The following is a 17,814-nucleotide window of genomic DNA, read 5'->3' on the forward strand; positions in this document are numbered from 1 at the left end:
CAAAATGGCCTTGCAATATTTTGGCTTTCATAAAAACAGTAATTTCTATTAATTTTCCACAATGCAATTACGACTTCTCTTTAAATTACGTCCACATTATCATCATAATGTATGTGTTTCATCAAATCTACAGTCCTGTCATGTAGTTAACGGCTAAATGTGTAGTTACTCTTCAAATGTGAAAGAAAAACTAAGTGTATCATGTAAAAGCTGTAGGTCATACTCTATATGTCCATGTCCCATTTTTCAAATGACTTGTGTGAGTTTTACTTTTCCTTTATTCTTACCTGTGGAGTGTGGCTTCAGAGTGAACTTAGGGACCTTGAACCAGGGGGAAGCCCCTCTTTCTTCAGACTCCCAGCTTTGGCTCTCAACCTCACTCCAAGTCTTCACCTTTGTTGAGCTAAACTCCATGGTGGAACTAGTTGGGGACTCTGAGCTGTCCCTGTCCAGCATATCTGTTCTGGCCGCAGATGAAACCACATCCTTTGAAAGCTCTTTTATAAAACCAGCAAAGTCCATCTTGCCCGATATTACTTTAAGCCCTTCTTCCACTTCTCCCGGCGACAAATCCTTTTTGAGTTGGACACTCATTTCTGAGTCCGCATCTTCTGCTGCCGTCTTACTGTATGGAGAGGTTAACTCCACCTTTGGAAGTTTGATTTTGCCACTGAATGTCCCTTTATTGTCCTTAGAGCTCTTGTGAGGACGTACAACTTTTTCACAATTAGGACTTGAACTTGAACCGTCGTCCTTTAGACTGACATCAGACAATGTATCAGAAAATGATACGACAGCTGATTTGTCTTTGCTTTGCTGCATTTTGGGCATCTTCACATTGACGTCCTGTTTTTCAGCCTCAACTGTTGTATCCTCTTCTGGGAGGCCTGTGGATGCAGCGGACCCATCCGCTTGTGAAGGATTCAATAAGACAAAGACAGCTTTCTTCACTTTGGGAATTTTAGGGTAATCATACTGGATATCTTGTCCATGGATATTTATTCTTCCCTCAGGATAGGAGATGGAGGGTAATGCAACACCACATTTAGGGGTTTTGCTTTTCTTGCCCTTATCTCTTTGGTCCTCATCTTCATCTTGTGATGCACCTATATCAAACTCTATGTCTGGAATCCTGGGGACTTTGATTTTTGCTTTGGATGACAAGGGACCACAATCTCCTTCTGTCCCTAAATCAGCTGAAGCTTGTTTGGCTGTCAAACTAACGCTTGGTAATGTAACCTCTACCGCTGGTATGTTCATACGATCTTTATTCTCTTCATGTCCAGTTTTCTTCTTTGGCATCCCAATCCTGAATTTAGTTCCTTTGACTTTTGGCCCCTTTACTGTGCTGTTGGTTCCCGCTGTATTGAGATCCAAGTCAGGTAGTTCAACTTTTTTCCTGTCCCTTTCTCCCTCTCCTCTATGAAGTCCCATATCAAGCTCCAAGTCTCCCTTTGGGCCTTTGATATCTATTGTTGGAATCTTGATTTCTGGACCTTTGTGCTCTCCCTCAACATGCAGATGAGCTTCCCCGTGTGCCTCTGTGTCTAGTTTAGGAATACTTTGTGTCAAATCGATGTCCAGATTTGGCAATGTGACTTGTGGCCCTTTTATTTTCTCTCCTGCCTCAATGGTTGGTACATTGATCTCTGCTGATACACTTCCCTTTGGAAGTTTAACATGTGGCCCATAGAACTGTCCCTTAGCTGCCTTAGTCTCAACCTCGGGACCTTTGATTGAAGTTTTTCCTTTAGGAAGAGATATGTCCAATTTTGGCATCTTGAACTTTCCACGGTCAGTCTTCAGTTCAATTTTGGGAACTTCAGGTTTTCCTTTGGGCAGTGAAACCTCGACTGAGGGTGTTGTCATCTGTGGCATTTTAGATGCACCTCCCTTAATTTCAAGGTCAGGACCCTCAAGTTTTCTTTTAGGCAGAGAGATGTCATAATCTGGCCTTTTCCAATGAGGCATCTTGAACTTTCCCCCATTACCTCCCTTCATTTCAACATCTGGCATTATATGAGGTTTTTCAAATGTTCCACGCTGACCTCCCTCCATTTCAACATCTGGGCTTTCAAACTTTCCTTTAGGGAGTGAAATATAAACAGAGGGCATGTTGAGATGTGGCATACTGAATTCTCCACGTTCTCCTTGGACCTCCATCTCTGGAGCTTCGATCATTCCTTTGGGGAGAGAAATGTTGATGTGGGGGATTTTAACGTGAGGCATTTTGAATTTACCTCCGGTACCTCCCTCCATTTCAACATCTGAAACTTCGATCTTTCCTTTGGGAAGTGAAACATCAAAAGAGGGCATGTTAGGATTTGACATCTTGATTTTTCCACCGTCTCCCTGAATCTCCATCTGTGGACCCTCAGTCTTTCCTCTTAGCAGGTCAATGTCCACATTTGGCATTTTAAATTTTCCTGTGGTACCTCCCTCCATTTCTGCATCTGGACCTCCAATCTTCGCATTGGGCAGAGAAATATCGATGTTGGGCATTTTCATATGAGGCATTTTAAATTTCCCTCCGGTGCCTCCCTCCATTTCTACACTGGGACCTTCAATCTTTCCTTTAGGAAGTGAAATATCAACAGAAGGCATGTTGACATGTGGCATCTTGAATTTTCCACCTCCTCCTTTGATCTCTATTCCTGGACCCTCAATATTTCCTTTTGGTAGCTCCATGTCAATATCTGGCATTTTGAATTTTCTTGTGGTACCTCCCTCCATTTCAACATCTGGGCCTTCAATCTTTCCTTTGGGGAGAGAGATAGCAACAGATGGCAATTTCATATGAGGCATTTTAAATTTCCCTCCAGTACCCCTGCCCATTTCTACATCTGGACCTTCCATCTTTCCTTTGGGCAGAGAAATATCGATGTTGGGCATTTTCATGTGAGGCATTTTAAATTTCCCTTCGGTACCTCCCTCCATTTCTACATCTGGACCTTCAATCTTCCCTTTGGGCAGAGAAATATTGATGTTGGGCATTTTTATATCAGGCATTTTAAGTTTCCCTCCGGTACCTCCCTCCATTTCTACATCTGGACCATCAATCTTCCCTTTGGGCAGAGAAATATCGATGTTGGGCATTTTCATATGAGGCATTTTAAATTTCCCTCCGGTGCCTCCCTCCATTTCTACACTGGGACCTTCAATCTTTCCTTTAGGAAGTGAAATATCAACAGAAGGCATGTTGACATTTGGCATCTTGAATTTTCCACCTCCTCCTTTGATCTCTATTCCTGGACCCTCAATATTTCCCTTTGGTAGCTCCATGTCAACATCTGGCATTTTGAATTTTCTTGTGGTACCTCCCTCCATTTCAACATCTGGGCCTTCAATCTTTCCTTTGGTGAGAGAGATATCAACAGATGGCATTTTTATGTGAGGCATTGTAAATTTCCCTCCAGCACCTCTGCCCATTTCTACATCTGGACCTTCACTCTTTCCTTTGGGCAGAGAAATATCGATGTTGGGCATTTTCATGTGAGGCATTTTAAATTTCCCTTTGGTACCTCCCTCCATTTCTACATCTGGACCTTCAATCTTCCCTTTGGGCAGAGAAATATCGATGTTGGGCATTTTCATATCAGGCATTTTAAGTTTCCCTCCGGTACCTCCCTCCATTTCTACATCTGGACCTTCAATCTTCCCTTTGGGCAGAGAAATATCGATGTTGGGCATTTTCATATGAGGCATTTTAAATTTCCCTCCGGTACCTCCCTCCATTTCTACACTGGGACCTTCAATCTTGCCTTTAGGAAGTGAAATATCAACAGAAGGCATGTTGACATGTGGCATCTTGAATTTTCCACCTCCTCCTTTGATCTCTATTCCTGGACCCTCAATATTTCCTTTTGGTAGCTCCATGTCAACATCTGGCATTCTGAATTTTCTTGTGGTACCTCCCTCCATTTCAACATCTGGGCCTTCAATCTCTCCTTTGGGGAGAGAGATATCAACAGATGGCATTTTTATGTGAGGCATTTTAAATTTCCCTCCAGTACCTCTGCCCATTTCTACATCTGGACCTTCCATCTTGCCTTTGGGCAGAGAAATATCAATGTTGGGCATTTTCATGTGAGGCATTTTAAATTTCCCTTCGGTACCTCCCTCCATTTCTACATCTGGACCTTCAATCTTTCCTTTGGGCAGAGAAATATCGATGGTGGGCATTTTCATGTGAGGCATTTTAAATTTCCCTTCGGTACCTCCCTCCATTTCTACATCTGGACCTTCAATCTTCCCTTTGGGCAGAGAAATATCGATGTTGGGCATTGTCATATGAGGCATTTTAAATTTCCCTCTGGTACCTCCCTCCATTTCTATATCTGGACCTTCAATCTTCCCTTTGGGCAGAGAAATATCGATGTTGGGCATTTTCATATGAGGCATTTTAAATTTCCCTCCGGTACCTCCCTCCATTTCTACATCTGGACCTTCAATCTTCCCTTTGGGCAGAGAAATATCGATGTTGGGTATTTTCATGTGAGGCATTTTAAGTTTCCCTCCGGTACCTCCCTCCATTTCTACATCTGGACCTTCAATCTTCCCTTTGGGCAGAGAAATATCGATGTTGGGCATTTTCATATGAGGCATTTTGAATTTCCCTCCGGTGCCTCCCTCCATTTCTACACTGGGACCTTCAATCTTCCCTTTAGGAAGTGAAATATCAACAGAAGGCATGTTGACATGTGGCATCTTGAATTTTCCACCTCCTCCTTTGATCTCTATTCCTGGACCCTCAATATTTCCTTTTGGTAGCTCCATGTCAACATCTCGCATTCTGAATTTTCTTGTGGTACCTCCCTCCATTTCAACATCTGGGCCTTTAATCTCTCCTTTGGGGAGAGAGATATCAACAGATGGCATTTTTATGTGAGGCATTTTAAATTTCCCTCCAGTACCTCTGCCCATTTCTACATCTGGACCTTCCATCTTTCCTTTGGGCAGAGAAATATCGATGTTGGGCATTTTCATGTGAGGCATTTTAAATTTCCCTTCGGTACCTCCCTCCATTTCTACATCTGGACCTTCAATCTTTCCTTTGGGCAGAGAAATATCGATGGTGGGCATTTTCATGTGAGGCATTTTAAATTTCCCTTCGGTACCTCCCTCCATTTCTACATCTGGACCTTCAATCTTCCCTTTGGGCAGAGAAATATCGATGTTGGGCATTTTCATATGAGGCATTTTAAATTTCCCTCCGGTACCTCCCTCCATTTCTATATCTGGACCTTCAATCTTCCCTTTGGGCAGAGAAATATCGATGTTGGGCATTTTCATATGAGGCATTTTAAATTTCCCTCCGGTACCTCCCTCCATTTCTACATCTGGACCTTCAATCTTCCCTTTGGGCAGAGAAATATCGATGTTGGGTATTTTCATGTGAGGCATTTTAAGTTTCCCTCCGGTACCTCCCTCCATTTCTACATCTGGACCTTCAATCTTCCCTTTGGGCAGAGAAATATCGATGTTGGGCATTTTCATATGAGGCATTTTGAATTTCCCTCCGGTGCCTCCCTCCATTTCTACACTGGGACCTTCAATCTTCCCTTTAGGAAGTGAAATATCAACAGAAGGCATGTTGACATGTGGCATCTTGAATTTTCCACCTCCTCCTTTGATCTCTATTCCTGGACCCTCAATATTTCCTTTTGGTAGCTCCATGTCAACATCTGGCATTTTGAATTTTCTTGTGGTACCTCCCTCCATTTCAACATCTGGGCCTTCAATCTTTCCTTTGGGGAGAGAGATATCAACAGATGGCAATTTCATATGAGGCATTTTAAATTTCCCTCCAGTACCCCTGCCCATTTCTACATCTGGACCTTCCATCTTTCCTTTGGGCAGAGAAATATCGATGTTGGGCATTTTCATGTGAGGCATTTTAAATTTCCCTTCGGTACCTCCCTCCATTTCTACATCTGGACCTTCAATCTTTCCTTTGGGCAGAGAAATATCGATGTTGGGCATTTTCATATGAGGCATTTTAAATTTCCCTCCGGTGCCTCCCTCTATTTCTACACTGGGACCTTCAATCTTTCCTTTAGGAAGTGAAATATCGATGTTGGGCATTTTCATGTGAGGCATTTTCAATTTAGCTCCGGCACCTCCCTCCATTTCAACATTCGGACTGTCGATCTTTCCTTTGGGGAGCGATATGTCAATATTGGGCATTTTCATGTGAGGCATTTTGAATTTTCCTCCGGTACCTCCCTCCACTTCCACATCTGGAACTTCGATCTTTCCTTTGGGAGGGGAAATATCAACAGAGGGCATGTTTAGATGTGGCATTCTGAAATTTCCATCTCCTTCAATATCCATCTCTGGACCTTCAATCTTTCCTTTGGGCAGAGAAATTTCAACGTTGGGAATTTTCGTATGAGGCATTTTGAATTTACCGCTAGTACCTCCTTCAATTTCAACATCCTGTCCTCCAATCTTTCCTTTGGGAAGTGAAATGTTAACAGAGGGCATGTTAAGATTTGGCATCTTGAATTTTCCACCTTCTCCTTTGACTTCTATCTCTCTGCCCTCAGTGTTTCCTCTTGGCAGAGAGATGTCAACACCTGGCATTTTCATGTGAGGCATTTCCAATAGTTTCTCTGTATCTCCCACACCTGGACCTTTGAAATCTCCTTTGGGCAGTGATATGTGACCTTCAACGTTTACTGTTTTTCCTTTAGGAAGGGACAAGTCAATATCTGGCATCTTGATATCTGGCATCTTGAAAGTGCCTCCTACTCCATCAGCCTTTGTCTCATGCTTTACCCTTGGCAAGGACACATCCAGATCGATTTTGGGAATGGAAATGTCAATAGATGGCATTTTGGGAATTTTTAAGTTTCCCTCATAACTAGTGATATCAGCCTCTGAGACATCAACCTCTGCTTTAGGGAGAAGAACCTCCGTCTCTTGTTTTCTGCCTGCTGGCAGGGCCAGCTCAATAGAGGGTATCTTAAACTCGGTCTTAGACTCAAGGTAACCACTTGGCTTTCCAAAATGTCTTTCTTTAGAGCCCAACCCTGGCATGGAGAACTTCGGTAGTTTCATGGAGACATCTGGGGCATGAAAGCCACCCTTCCCTTCAACTTCTGACTCCAGTTTAGAATCAACCTGTCCCTCCATGTGTTGATCTTTTGCTGGTGATATTTTAAACTTGGGGAATTTCACTTTGTATTTAGATTTTTTGTCTGCGCACTCAACACTGATTTCAGGTTTAGAAATGCCAAATTCACCCTTTTTCACTTCAGCATCCACATCAGAACAAGACGCAGATATATCTGCATGCTTTTTATATACACCAAATGAAGGCATTTTGATTTTTGTCTTTTTCACTTTTACTTTTCCGTTCCCATCAAACTCTACTGATGGTGCCCTCATATCTCCTTCCACATGTGGCTGGTTGAGGGAAACATCTCCCTTAGGGCCAGATATTTTCAAATCTCCACTTTTGGACTTTCCACCGAACCTGGGAAGAGAGAAACTGGGGACTTTAAGGGAGACATCAGGTATATCAAAACTGACCCCAGAAGAAGGCCTGCCTCCCTCTGCTTTAAGAAGTTCCACTTCCACATCGTCAGCCTTAGATTTTTTCAGACCAAATTCTAGATCCACTTTTGGAGCTGAGATGTCCACTGTCGGTAGTTTGAGGTTGACAGTAGGAAGTTTGAGGGAGGCATTTGCCCCATTGGCATCACCTGTTTCAATGCCTGCACCTTCTGATGCTTCCGGACCACTTGTGTCCACTTTAAGACTTTTGTCTTTCAGCCCAGAAGGAAGGCTAAGGTCAATATTGAATTTGGGGAGATTAATGTCAAGACTTGGCATTTGGAGCCCACCACCTTTTTTACCAGACAGGTCCACTTTTGGCATTTCAAACTTTCCCTTTCCAGCAGGTCCTTCAATGTTGATATGTTCCTCCACTGTTCCCACTGGAATTGAAATGTCAAGATTTGGCAATGCAATCTCTCCTCCCTTCATCTGTGGCCCCTCCACTTTGACATTGCCTTCTGGCAGGTTTATCTTTGGTGAATTGTCAAACTTTGGCATTTTGTATTCACCTCCTTTTACCTCTTTGGAGAGTGACAGATCAATGTCTGGCATGTTGATTTTTCCTCCCTTCGGTTCATATTCTTCAATGTTGACATCAAGTCTTTTTGCTTTTATTTTTGGAAAAGAGATATCAACAGAGGGCATATGGAACTTTCCTCCCTTTCCAGCATGGCCTTCAATGTCAATATTTTCCTTTACTTTTCCTTTTGGGACTGAAATATCAACTGTTGTTATTTCCACATTGCCCTCAGGCAGATTCATCTTTGGAAGTGAAACGTTGAATTTAGGCATGTTGAATTTTCCTCCTTTTACTTGAGGACCCTCAATATTGAGGTTAGCCTTTCCTTCTGGGGGTGACAGGTCAATGTCTGGTTTGTAGATCTTTCCTCCTTTGATATCTAGGCATTTTGCTGTGACATCATCTTCTGGAAGACTCACATTTGGTAAAGACACATCAATTTGGGGCATTTTAAATTGACCCCCTTTCAACGCGGGACACTCAACATCCAGGTCACCTTCAACCTTTCCTTTGGTGAGTGAAATATCGAAGGTTGGCAAGTTAAACGCTCCGCCTTTAACATCAGGACCTTTTGGAAGTGACATTTCAATAGTTGGCTTTTCAATTTTTCCTTTCATATCGGGTCCTTCGAAATTAGCATCAACGTTTGGGAGACTCATTTTCGGTAAAGAGATATCAAATTTTGGCATTTTGAATTTCCCTCCTTTCACCTCAGGGTCATCCACATTTATTTCTTTCTCAACTTTTGCTTTGGGAAGTGAAATGTCAACAGTTGGGATATTGACCTTTCCGCCTTTGAAATCAGGACCTTCAAGGCTGATGCATACATTGGGAGATTTCATTTTGGGAAGAGAAACAAGTGTTGGCTTGTTGAGTTTTCCACCTTTAACACCAGCGCCTTCAATATTTATGTCAAGACTCTTAGCTTTCATTTTAGGAAACAATATATCAACAGAGGGCATATGGAACTTGCTTCCTTTTCCAGTTTGTCCTTCAATGTCTATTTTTCCTAATTGTTTTCCCTTGGGGAGTGAAATATCAATGTCTGGCATCTCAATCTTCACTTTCTTAATGTCTGGGCTTTTAAGTTTGACATCCTTGAGACTCATTTCAGGCAATGAGACTCCAACTTTTGGCATTTTATATTCCCCCCCCTTTAACTCAAGCCCCTCAATATCGAGGTAACCCACAACGTTTCCTTCAGGGAATGATGCTTCACCTTTAAGTTCAGGTCCTTCAACATCAACGTCAACTCCATTGGCTTTTATTTTAGGAAGAGAGATATCAACCAAGGGCATTTGAAACTTGTCTCCTTTACCCACATGTCCCTCAAAGTCAACGTCTCCCTTTACTTTTCCTTTTGGGAGTGAAATATCAACAGTTGGCATTTCAACATTGCCCTCTGGCAGGTTCATCTTTGGAAGTGAAATGTCAAATTTGGGCATGTTGAATTTTCCTCCTTTTATTTCTGGACCTTCAATACTGAAGTCAGTGTTAGCCTTTTCTTTAAGAAGTGACAGGTCAATTTCTGGCGTGTTGAATTGCCCTCCTTTGAGGTCAGCCCCTTTGATTTTCACATGACCTCCTGGCAAAGCCACATCTAATTTAGGTATTTTAAATGCACCCCCCTTCAAGTCAGGACACTTAACATTATGGTCACCCTCAACTTCTCCTTTGGGGAGGGAAATCTCAACAGGTGGAACATATAACTTCCCTCCTTTAACATCAGGACCATGAAGGCTGATTTCTCTTTCTGGAGACTTGTTTTTAGGGAGTGAAATGTCTCCTTTGACTTCAGGTTGTTGAACATTAACATTAAATCCTGTGACTTTGATTTTAGGAAGAGATATGTCAACTGAGGGCATGTGAAACTTGCCCCCCTTACCCAATTGGCCACCCTTTACCTCAGGACCCTCAACACTAAGGTCAGCTTTTCCTTTAGGGAGTGACAGATCAATGTCTGGCATGTGGATTTTTCCTCCTTTAAATTCAGGAACTTTTCCTTTTCCTTTAGGAAGTCCAATATCAAATGAGGGTATTTCAATATTCCCATCTTTTCCTGAGTGAATGTCAATATCAATGTTTCCCTGTGCTTTTCCTTTGGGAAGTGAGAGGTCTATTTTTGGCATTTCGGGGAATTTTATGTCAGGGAGCGCAGTGTCTACAGACGGCAGGTTAAATATGCCTCCTTTTCCTTCACCCTCTAATGTCACTTGAGGAGCTGACACGTCAATAGTCGGCATCTTAATTTCCGCACCTTTGATTTCAGGTCCCTCAATGTTGATGTCATCTCGCATTGATTTCATTTTAGGGAGAGAGAGATCAATTGAGGGCATATGAAAAGGACCCCCTCTACCCGTGGTTTCTAAGTCAACCTCTACTTTCCCCTTTGGAAGAGAAATATCTATTGAGGGTCCCTCAAGGCCAATATTTCCTTCAGGCATCTTCATCTTTGGAAGCGATACATCAAATGTAGGCATCTTAAACTTCCCTCCTTTTCCTGTGGGTCCCTCAATGTCAATCTTACCCTCAGCTTTTCCTTTAGGAAGAGAGATCTCAATGGTTGGCAGTTCAGCTTCAACATTGATGTTATCGCCCATTGATTTGATTTTTGGTTGCGACACATCGCAAGAAGGCATCTGTAACTGTCCCTCTTTAGCTCCAAGACCTTTAATCTTGATCTCACCCTGTGGTGATTTAATAGCAGGAAGAGACAAGTCAACTGATGGTATGTTGAACTTTCCTCCACTTTTGACGTCAGTTCTTTCGATGTCCATCTCTCCCTGATTGGTTTTAAACTTTGGGAGTGAGATGTCAGAAGTTGGCATCTTGAACCTGGCACCGCTACCAACACTGCTCTCCAGCTCTAAGTTGCCCTCTATGTTTGCCTTGGGGCGTGGAACGTCAACATTTGGAAGTTCCGGGTGTTCTAGCTTCACATCTCCTTTAGGTAGTTTCATTTTTGGGAGAGAAATGTCTAAAGAAGGCATTTTAAATGTATTTCCTTTTAATTCACTGCCATCAATGTTCAAATCGGCCTTGGCGTTTCCTCGGGGAACAGAGATATCAACATTGGGCATCTTGATCGTTCCCCCTTTGATTTCAGGTGCCTCCAAAACAACCTCTCCCTCGGGCAACTTCATTTTTGGAAGAGATATATCATATGAAGGCATTTTAAATGTGCCACCCTGTCCCTCAATGTCAGCCTCACCTTTAGATTTAAATCTTGGTAGAGAAATGTCTACTGATGGCACCTCAATCTTCCCTCCTTGAAGCTCTTGTCTTTGTAAGTCAACTGTAGCCCCAGATGTCCCCATCTGAGGGAGTTTGATGTTGAGTGAGGGCATTTTGAATTTCCCTTTCCCCACAGATGAACCATCCATTTCAATGTCACCCTCCATGTTTCCTTTGGGCAGTGATACATCAAGAGAAGGCATCTGAAGCGTGGGAATTTCCAATTTACCACCTTTTACTTCAGGGCCTTTGATGTCAGCCTCCATCTCTCCTGCCTTCTTTTTATGGAGGGAAATGTCAAATAATGGCGACTGAAACTTTTCTCCTTCAAATTCAGGTGTTTCAGCTTTGCCTTTGGGAAGCGTGAGGTCTACTTTGGGTAACTTGAAGCCTTCTTTTTTCATATTAACTTCAAGTTCTGGTGATTGAACCTTCGGAATAGATATGTCAAACTCGGGCAATTTGAACTTCCCATCTCCACCAACATAATAATCCATATCTACATCTCCACCTTCTGGTTTCATCTTTGGGAGAGAGATGTCTACGAAAGGCAGGTTGAATTTCCCTCCCCCTTCTGGACCTTCAATATCGACTTTGGATGATCCGATGTGGGGCATTGAGATATCCACCTTTGGCAGGGAGATTTTGGGCCCTTTAAAAGTGCCCTCCACCTCATCAGGGATTCGGCGTCTGGTGTCCATTTCTAAACCAACATCTGGCACAGAGATGTCCACAACAGGTGTTTTGATTGCTGTTTTCACAGGTCCTTCAAACTTTGGAAGTGAGACATCCACGTCAGATTTTCTCGTCACTTTTGGTAAAGAAATATCAACGCAAGGTATTTGAATAGATGCAGCTTTTACTGAGGGATTAAGAGTGGGGATATTTGCCTCAGGGAGATCAATCTCCCCACAAACTGCTACTTTTGGAGGCGTTATGTCAGCGTGAGGTTTCATTCCTTTGGTTTTTACCTTGATGTCACCATCTATCTCATCCGAATGACGTGACAGTCTAACTTTGGGCAGTTTCAACTTTGGCATTCTTAACTTTGCATCTCCTTTGCCTGCGTCTACATCCATTATTCCAATAGCTGTATCATCTCTCCCACTGATGTTGATTTTAGGAGCTTTGATTTCTGCCTTTCCCTTCACAGAGGGATCAGATATTCCTGAAGGGAGTGCAAACTCCACATCAAGTGCATTAATCTGAACGCCCCTCTTCTCTATGTCCGTGTTTTTATCACCAGACAGACTGAACTCCACTGATGGTAGCTGGGTGTTCAAACCTGGAGGGTTCAGCTCCACACTCTCCAACCCCGAGCCTTGCTTTGTGTGTTTGTTCTTTGGAAACGTGATTCCAAACCTGTGTCCTTTTCCTTTGGTTTTCAATTTAGCTCCAGTTGTCTCAGGTGGAGAGATATTCACTCCCCCCTCGAGTCGCCCTGTGTCCACTCTTCCCCCTATGTCTTCTCCTTTGGATCCCTTTGTTTTCATATGGGGAAACCTGATAGGAGCATTTAAACAAGGCACACAAAAAATATATAAATTATTCCAAAATTCAAAAGAATTCTTTGTAAAAGACGAAAAGCTTTTCCGATAATGTCTTTAAAAATCAGGAAGTAATAGTATTGTATTACAGTATTCTTTACAGTTTTAATGTTTCGATAACCATCACACGTTGCATAATAATAACTGTGAATATTGTTACGTGAAAAGCAAACACAAAAAGGATTCAAACAAGGCCAACCTGATCCTCCTCTTTGCCTTCCCCATGTCGGCTGCTGTTCCTGCTGCTACTGCTTCTTCTGCTTCAATCTTTGCGTTCTTCCTCTGTTTGAATTTGGGCAGAAAAAACTCCACGTCACTCATCTCCAGCCTGGGGGGCGTTCCCTCTACCACCAGCTCCTCTCTGTGCTTTTCTTTCAGTCTCTTCAGACCAAAACGACCACCTCTCATCTTCTTGGCCTTGAACGGCTTGCTGCCCTTCAGACTCTGAAATCCACATGAATGACAAGAGGTTCAGTCAAAGGCCTGAATAGTCATCATGGTATAGTATCTATCTGTTGTTCTGGCTTTATGATGTTGGATCAAATGAACAACTGTAAACTCTTAACATCACTGCGACAACACAATCCTGTAGATACACGCTCTACAACATCAGGAGAATACGTCCCCTTCTCACTCAGAAGGAAGCACAGGTACTGATTCAGGCTCTTGTCATCTCCCGACTACTGCAACTCCCTCCTGGCAGGTCTCCCCGCTACCGCCATTCGACCTCTGCAGCTCATCCAGAATGCAGCAGCTCGACTGGTCTTTGACCTTCCGAAATTCTCCCACACTACTCCACTCCTCCGCTCTCTTCACTGGTTACCGGTGGCCGCCCGCATCCAGTTCAAAACATTGATGCTCACGTACCATGCTGTGAATGGATCGGGTCCAGCTTACATCCAGGACATGGTCAAACCCTACATCCCGACCCGCACTCTCCGCTCTGCATCTGCAAAACTCCTCCTCCCTCCGTCACTGAGAGCAAAACACTCGACTAGATCACAACTCTTTGCTGTCCTTGCTCCGAAATGGTGGAACGAGCTCTCTGAAGACACCAGGACCGCAGAGAGCCTTCACATCTTCCGCCGCAAACTAAAGACACACCTCTTCAGACTCTACCTCCACTAAAAGACAAACAAATTGTAGCACTTAAATTGTACTTATAATGCCACTTATCTATATCAAATTGTAAATTGGCTTATTTGATGAGTTTGTACCCTATGGTTGAATGCACTTATTGTAAGTCGCTTTGGATAAAAGCGTCAGCTAAATGACATGTAATGTAATGTAACCGTTGACTAAATGTTTATATTAAGTCTAAGCAATTGGAATTCAGTAAGTTGAGTTTACAACTCTGTAAAAGTACTTTGGCTTTTAATAAGGTATTGACCAAAGTGCGATTATGACAAAGAGAACATTGATGTGTGATGATGATACATGATACTAAAAATTATTTTTTTTAATCACCATTTTGGCCATCTTGGCTTTGGGACCTTTGATCTCCACAATAGGAACTCGAGGCCGCACGTCGACCTCTGCTTCAGGGACGGTCCTCCTCAGCTGGAAGCTGACCTTATAGGGCTCCGCACATTGAAGGATTTTCAGAGCATCTTCATACTTCACGTTGTCAAAGTAGACCTTGGCACTGAGCAGCTGGTCCCCTTCACACAGAGAGATTTATCAATGCCCATGTCCAGTGTTGTTGTAACCTGTCATTTGGAAACTGGGTGTCTAAATAAAAAAAAAGAAATGTGATGAATACGTGCTACCCTATACTCATAGAATGGCAGAGCGTTAGTGCCCTGCATCCAGTATTGAGTGAGATACCAAAAAACACTGCATTCATTAATATGTATCATAGCAAGCACCAGTGGTGCTATTAACTTGATTCAAATATTGTAGTTTTTAACCCCAACACATGCATTTGATAGCTTTTGTTATTTTGTGTGGTATAACATGCTGGGAAAAGAAAGGCAAAGAAATTCAAACCAGAGAGGACAGCAGAAAACTGCTTTTGAACCTGACATAAACCTTTAGGTAGCATGAATACAAGCGATCTTTAAAATAACTTTAATAACTACTTTAGTAAAAATATCTGCCCAAAAATCTTAAGAAGCGGCACACGGCTGGCTTGCTGCGTCTTCATTCATATCATATGGAAATGATGGACATTCACCTCAGACGGTCTGCAGGTTTAAAGAAAGGAGGTGAACACTTCTGCTCATAGTCTTTTCAAAATCAATTTCAAACCTCTTTGTTGTGTTTAGGAAAACCTTGTGGCTCATTTTTAAAATGTTTCACAAAAGTTGTGTATTATTATAATTAAATATTAAGTTAAGTGACAAGAATTAAAGTTTATTTCTTTCGCAACAAACAAGCGTCTCCTACTTAGGAAATATGAGGAAAAGCTTAACTTTTTAAATAAAAGTTAAAATATGAAATTACTCTTTTAGATTGATTAGGAATTAATGTTGTGATATTAAGTAATTTCCAATTAAATGTGGTGTGTTCACTCATCCCCGAGGAGCAACATCTATGGTTGAATTGCTGTCCTCGTCTGTTCACTGCCCCTCTGTGGTCACAACGAAGAACTGCAACACCGTCTTCATTAGTTGATAGCACACAGGCAGGTTGCATACTAAAGAACACATTATTGTGCGACTATAGCAAATGACAACAGTAACATCATTATTATTGTCAATAAGTTACTTAAAATGTATTTTAATGAAAGCGTTTTGCTCTGGCGATCGTGCCAGTGGCCGGTTAAAAGGGTTCTGGGCACATGATTTGGACTTTACTCCCCCCGTTGGTCAGCGTGGGGAACTACGTTGTATAAAAGCATCAAATCAAACAGGGTTACATTAACTCTTCCGGTATTACTTTCAAAAGTAAAACTATCGAACAAAATTGAGCAAAACATTTGACAATCAAACACTTTATTGGTAATAAAAGAAGCGGATATTGACACTAACTCGTCACTAATCGCTTTAAATCGCAAAATCATTATTTGGATATTCTTAGTCATCCCAGTTTGGGATTATAATCACAAATATAAACATTCATTTAAAATTTGCATTATAATTATTTGGATTTATCAATACGGTGAATGAAAGCATACAAATAATATTATTATTACAATGATTAGTCATAGGGCGACTGTGGGTGAGTGGGGAGCACGGTTGTCCTCCAATCAGAGGGTTGTCGGTTTGATCCTAGGCTCTGCTAACCCGCATGTCAATATGTCCTTGGGCAAGACACTTAACCCAACATTGCTCCTTTTGCTGCGACTACAGTGTGTGAATGGTAGTTACTGATGGCAGGTGTCACTGTGTGTGGTTCTCCTGTCAGCAGTGGGTGAATGATGTCATGTAGTATTAAAGCGCTTTGAGTGGTCAGAAGACTAGAAAAGCGCTATACAAGTACAGGCCACAGGCCATTGTTCCTAAATATTAAATTCTTAATATCGAACAATACAACATTGATGATCTGTTTTAGTCGAGCTCGATAACAAGTTCACCAAAGCTCTTGGCAGTGTGCTTTCATGTTAAAGCACCGAGTATCTGCCCTGCAGCTTATTCTGCTTAACCGTATAAGCATTATTATGACAGGCCACCTGGTCTTTTTTTGTCTTTGTTTAATGAATCTGTCAAAAAGTTATCTTTTTATTGAAATAGAAATGTAACATTCATAGTCTGGCAAATATTTGTAAGCATAATAAGTTCCAAATGCAAAAAACAGAAGTAAGTAAAGTAAATAAAACTACTGGTTTCTCTAAATAAACAATAGTAAATAAAGACCTTTTGAGATAACAAAAAGGAAACTTAAGCGAGGTGGATGTGGCTGTAGGTACCTTGCTGTAGGCTCAGGTGCTTGGCGGCTGGCGAGTCTCTGAGGACGTCTTTCACAAAGATGCCTCGCTGTCCTCCACCTGTCACACTGTAGCCGCTGGCACCGGCCTCCGCCTCCGTCTCCACCACAATTTCCACGGATTGAGTGGCTTCCACTACACACTGACAGAGAAACATGAGACATGAGATCAGACCCAAGATCAACATTATAGTAAATCCAGTGTGCATTCCAATTATTGTTTTATCAACCAAACTCTAGGATGACGACACAACTCGGTCAGCATTTCTCGTCAGCAGAAGATGTTTAGTTTTCATTGATGGGGCTTCATGTGCAGGATGAAGTAAGTGCCTCATCCAAACCAAAAAGAACACTAAATATTTGTGAAGAATTTCAAACATTCTTCTGATGTAGAAAAATAAAATAAAAGATAAAAATATCACCATGTACAAAATTGAAAGCTTTCTTGTATTTCGCTTTTGTCTTTTTTGGGTAAATGATAAAAAGATGTTTTAAACAACTTCCTTTGTGTTTGGTATCGTGTTATTGTTCAGTGCAGCATTTACTGTAGTTATTTATGACTTTACTTCCAATCCCTTTGATCCATTGAGCTGTCACGGAGGAAAGGTCACTGTGTTCTTGGATTACATCCACTTTGTCCACTGACGGAACGAAGGAAACAACTCAAACCATAAAAGGAAAAAACTGAAGCGTATGAACAAGTGAAGTGACTTTGTGTGCGTTGCCGTTCCATCACCTTTAATAATAGTGCAGAAGTTAACGCCGCCATCTCAAATGCTGCTCAACCACTGATAATAACTGAAGTTATCTTTATTTCCTCCTTTGTATGAAAGGCTCATCAGACTGCTGCTTACTGTCTGTTGGTCTGTGGGCTCTGAGTCCATCTCCGGCTGGGCCAGTTGGCAGGTGGACTCTCTCAGATGACTTCTCTTCCGACTCAACACTTGTTTCAGCTCTGCATGGAGCTTCTCCTTCTGCACCTGCACACAACGCACACCTTAATTCAATTAAACAGTCAATTTACAGTGAGTTACTCTTAATGCCTAGTGAGGCAAATATTCACAGATATTTGTAATATCATTC

The 17,814-nt window shown here is 42.1% G+C and overlaps 1 protein-coding gene across 6 annotated transcripts in view; it reads right to left on the reverse strand.

Annotated features, from left to right (window-relative positions):
- The window catches only part of prx (periaxin), a 34,945-nt gene that overhangs the window by 2,031 nt on the left and 15,100 nt on the right, over nucleotides 1-17,814 (reverse strand). For 3 of the 6 annotated variants that reach the window (XM_078109202.1, XM_078109315.1, XM_078079546.1), the window contains exons 4-8: nucleotides 17,586-17,711; nucleotides 16,715-16,874; nucleotides 14,332-14,525; nucleotides 13,064-13,308; nucleotides 288-12,820 (exon numbers count right to left, since the gene is read on the reverse strand). In XM_078109202.1, coding sequence (XP_077965328.1) covers nucleotides 288-12,820; nucleotides 13,064-13,308; nucleotides 14,332-14,525; nucleotides 16,715-16,874; nucleotides 17,586-17,711 — 13,258 coding nt within the window. The remainder of the gene's footprint in view (nucleotides 1-287; nucleotides 12,821-13,063; nucleotides 13,309-14,331; nucleotides 14,526-16,714; nucleotides 16,875-17,585; nucleotides 17,712-17,814) is intronic. The other 3 variants (XM_078109269.1, XM_078079592.1, XM_078079645.1) reach the window with 2 other exon arrangements.

This window comes from Gasterosteus aculeatus, chromosome 1 (assembly GCF_964276395.1).
Source record: "Gasterosteus aculeatus chromosome 1, fGasAcu3.hap1.1, whole genome shotgun sequence".
Lineage (NCBI taxonomy): Eukaryota > Metazoa > Chordata > Actinopteri > Perciformes > Gasterosteidae > Gasterosteus > Gasterosteus aculeatus.